General features: G+C 31.8%; 1 protein-coding gene across 3 annotated transcripts; it reads right to left on the minus strand.

Moving 5' to 3' along the window:
* Nucleotides 1–732: 732 nt before the first annotated feature.
* Nucleotides 733–2,793, minus strand: LOC112093854. 3 transcript variants are annotated; one of them, XM_024173221.1, is made up of 3 exons: nt 2,441–2,793; nt 1,621–1,718; nt 733–1,071 (listed from the first exon to the last, which is right to left on the minus strand). In XM_024173221.1, the coding sequence occupies exons 1-3, from the start codon at nt 2,578–2,580 to the stop codon at nt 1,016–1,018; spliced, it is 294 nt and encodes a 97-aa protein (XP_024028989.1). In that variant the 5' UTR covers nt 2,581–2,793; the 3' UTR covers nt 733–1,015. The 3 variants fall into 3 exon arrangements, 2 of the variants coding, with proteins under 2 accessions (XP_024028989.1, XP_024028988.1); XR_002903242.1 differs by lacking the exon at nt 2,441–2,793 and having other exon boundaries at nt 1,248–1,831; XM_024173220.1 differs by lacking the exon at nt 1,621–1,718.
* Between the last annotated feature and the right edge of the window lie 850 nt (nt 2,794–3,643).

Here is a 3,643-nt window from a genome sequence, read left to right on the forward strand (position 1 = left end):
ATATTATAAATATTACTATTATAATATTTATAATTATAATATTTAAGGGTAATGATGTAAAAGAAAATTAAAAGAGCTTGGAATGGATATTCCTCTCATATAAGGAAAGAATGATGATTCACCCATTTGATGAAAAAATCATTCCATTTTAAATGGTCATTCTTTTTCCTAAAACTAACTAAACAAAAAAATGAATATTGATTTCTTTCTATTCCTCCCAACCAAACACACCCTAAGGGTGCATTTGGTTGCAGTGGCGAAATGATAATGAGAATGGTAATGGAATGGAATTGAAATGTGCTGAAATTATAAATTGATTCTTTAATTTGGTTGGAGTTATGGAATCAATACCTAAATGAGGATTATGCTGTTTGGTTGACAACGGAATGGAATAGAAGTAAACTATATTTTGACAAAAATACCCTGGATTACTAATCATAAATAATTCAAGATTTAATAATTAAAATAGTAAAAAAATAATTTAATTATTGAAAAAAAAACTATTTATTTGAAGGATAAAATTTAGAAACTATATTTCAAGGGTAAAAAAATAATATTTGATTTTTTATGTAATAATAAAGTATCACAAGTTCAAATATAATAACTTTTGACATTTACCATGATATGTATCGAGTAAAATGATCACTTTGGCCCCGGTCAATAATAAAAATGAATCAATATATCATTCAACTACATATATAATCTCAAAATATAATCATACACCAAAACTAGTAGATTCACTTATATATAGCATCAATCACCTGTCAAGTTAAGCAAGTTCCTAGTTAATATAATTTAACAAAGTGAAACATAATCCTAATTAGTTAGGATATCAAAAGAGAAATGCATAACACATACGTTATAATATCTTTATGTAACCATAAAACTAAATAATCACTCCTAAATGTTGCCTCGGAACCCCTACCAGTTACACAATCATACATAGATCTACCAAAGATGATGATCCTTCCACAAGGCATGCTGACAGCAACGTGATCAAGTCTAGGAGGAGGAATCACAACACTCTGGCTCCCAACACTGGTGAATGCACTACACTCAAGCTGCCCCCAACTGTATAAAAGGGGCTTTTGTTTCAAAATTTGAAACAAGAACATAAAAAAACTATAGAATTTCTATAGAATACTGATTGGTGGTGTATTTCTTACAATACGACTTCCAAATAGAAAGGCTTTGCAGAGAAATTTAGACATGGGTTTTGAAATTTAAGATGTATAAAAGAAACTTACAAATTGTGGACAACCAATTTTTACATAAACTGAAGAAAGCTCGAGTCTTTGTACGGGAAGTAATAAAATTCCAAATAAAATTCAAGCTCGAGTCTCACAGCAGAACAAAATCTGGCAAGAATAAAAGAGAGTTCCTTTTCTGACGACAAAATCAGATTTGTGACAACAAAAGAAAAATCACAAAAAAAAAATCTCATGGCACTCAACAGTTCTATACTTGTTCGAAGCTCGAGCTTCAAACTTCAATTCCTCAACATACGAAGGAGATTTCGGATGAAGATGACGAAAAAAAAAGGTTTTTACTTTTTAGGGTTTGCGAGAAGAAGAAGAGGGTGAGAGTCTGAAAGAGGGAGAATATGTGTACAGAAATTACCCTGAAGAGCCTTTCTTGTTGATTGCGCAAGGACAAGGAGGAGCGCCGGAAACAACTGGGCTGGAGATGGAGAAGCACCGGAAAGACCAGGGCTGGAGCTGGGGATATTTTGGACAAAAAGGAAATAAGGCATCAATGGAAAGACCTTTCCATTGGCCCCCCAAAGGAATAAGCATTCACTCAAATTGAGTGAATGGCTCTCTGTAGGAAAGCCTTTTCCAACCCAAAAAACAAAACCAAATGATGGAATTAAATGGAATGTGGGCCCCATCAGTGGGTGATAAAAAACATTTGAATTATTTTCATAAATACTACTATATTTCAAAGTGCCTTCTATTTTTTTAAAACAGTTCAAAACATTTTTTAATTTGTTAAGGTGACATGTCATTAAATGTTTATAAATAATATTTTGACATAAAAACTTTAATTATTAATAAAAAATCCAAATATAAATCATTTAAATTTATTTTAAACAAATATTAAATATCAACTTTAGAATCAAGAACACCAACTTCTTGAAAAAGGTTGAAGGTTTTCATCGAGAACCTTTTGAGCTTTTAACCACCATTTTCCCTTTCAAATTCACGAGACAACATGGTGAAGATTATAAGAGATAATTTTCATCACCAAATTTCGGTCTATGATGTTCAGCAACAAATTTTTACTTAAAAATTTTCTTACTACAAAAAATTTTCTCAGAAACCAAGCAACGAGCAAAGGCTACATAACACAAATTTACAAAAAAAAAAATAATAATAATAAATAAATAAATAATAATAATAATTAACTAACAAATTTTGAGAAATCTCGAGCTTCCCACCGCTTGAAAACGTAAATCTTGTATGGTATCTGTGCCTCGCTCGGCGACTTCACGAGATTGGCCGCCTTGGATGCAAGTGAAGGCGTAGAAGGCCGAAGAGGATGGAGGTAGGTTGACATGGGGAAGGATGACGGCGTCATCGAGGAATGTAGTGGTGGACGGCCGACCAGCGGAGGGCGTAGGCGCTCTTATCGAAGAGGTCGACGGAGACACCGACCTTGCGGCAGGAAACGCCGTGGGGATGGGTGGCCCTCGGATCTCTCACTGAGGAGTGGGTGGTGGATTTTGATGGAGGGGAGTTAGGGCTTGGGGTTTTTGATCAGGGAGAAAATGGGGTTTTGAGAAGTGGCAGGCTGAAGGAAGAGGAAAGAAAATTTTGTTTTATTTTTTAAAATTTTTAATATATTTAATTAGAATTTAATTGTTTAACTAATTTTTAATAAATACCACGTCAACAACTCCGTTAAGATTATAGACGAAAGTTATGGAAGGGGTAATTTCATACGTTTTCTACTTTTTTTTGGAGTGTTTTGAACAATTTTAAAATTTTAAGAGACATTTTAAAATATGTTACATAATTTAAAGGGTATTTATAAAAATAACTCAAAATATTTTTGTTTGGCTTCTGAATGAGATTCGGCTTTTTTTACGTTTTAGCTTGAAAATAATTTGAGTAAATAATGGTTATATTTATTTCACTAATTTAATTTAATTTAACTCAATTTAAATAGTACGTACATTTTAAACTGAAGTTTAATGAACAAACAGTTTAACACATATTAAATACAAATTTAAACCACACATCTAAATATCTATTTAAACTATATAATTAAATTTTTTTATTTAAATTAAAAATTAAAAATTAATAAAATTTAAATAAGTAAACTAAATAGCGTGAACGTAAATTCTAAACGACTTCTCACTTGGAATCAGACTTATTGAGTTGTCTTTACAACTATCTTGCACGCTATTCACCAAATCCAATTATCTTGTACGTTGTGATCACGACGAGCAAACACGTACCCGGGTCCTCACACAAAATATCATGCATTGGAGATTTGCTACTGAAAACGACAAATAGAATGCAACGCATCACTAATAACCTGTCAGTCTAGCTGAAAATAATGAGAAATCTGCATATCTTTTCTTTTCTTTTTAACGTGAGAAATCTGTCTATTCTTTTTTTTTTTTTAATTTGATTTG

Source organism: Morus notabilis, unplaced genomic scaffold (assembly GCF_000414095.1).
Source record: "Morus notabilis unplaced genomic scaffold, ASM41409v2 Scaffold45, whole genome shotgun sequence".
Taxonomy (NCBI): domain Eukaryota; kingdom Viridiplantae; phylum Streptophyta; class Magnoliopsida; order Rosales; family Moraceae; genus Morus; species Morus notabilis.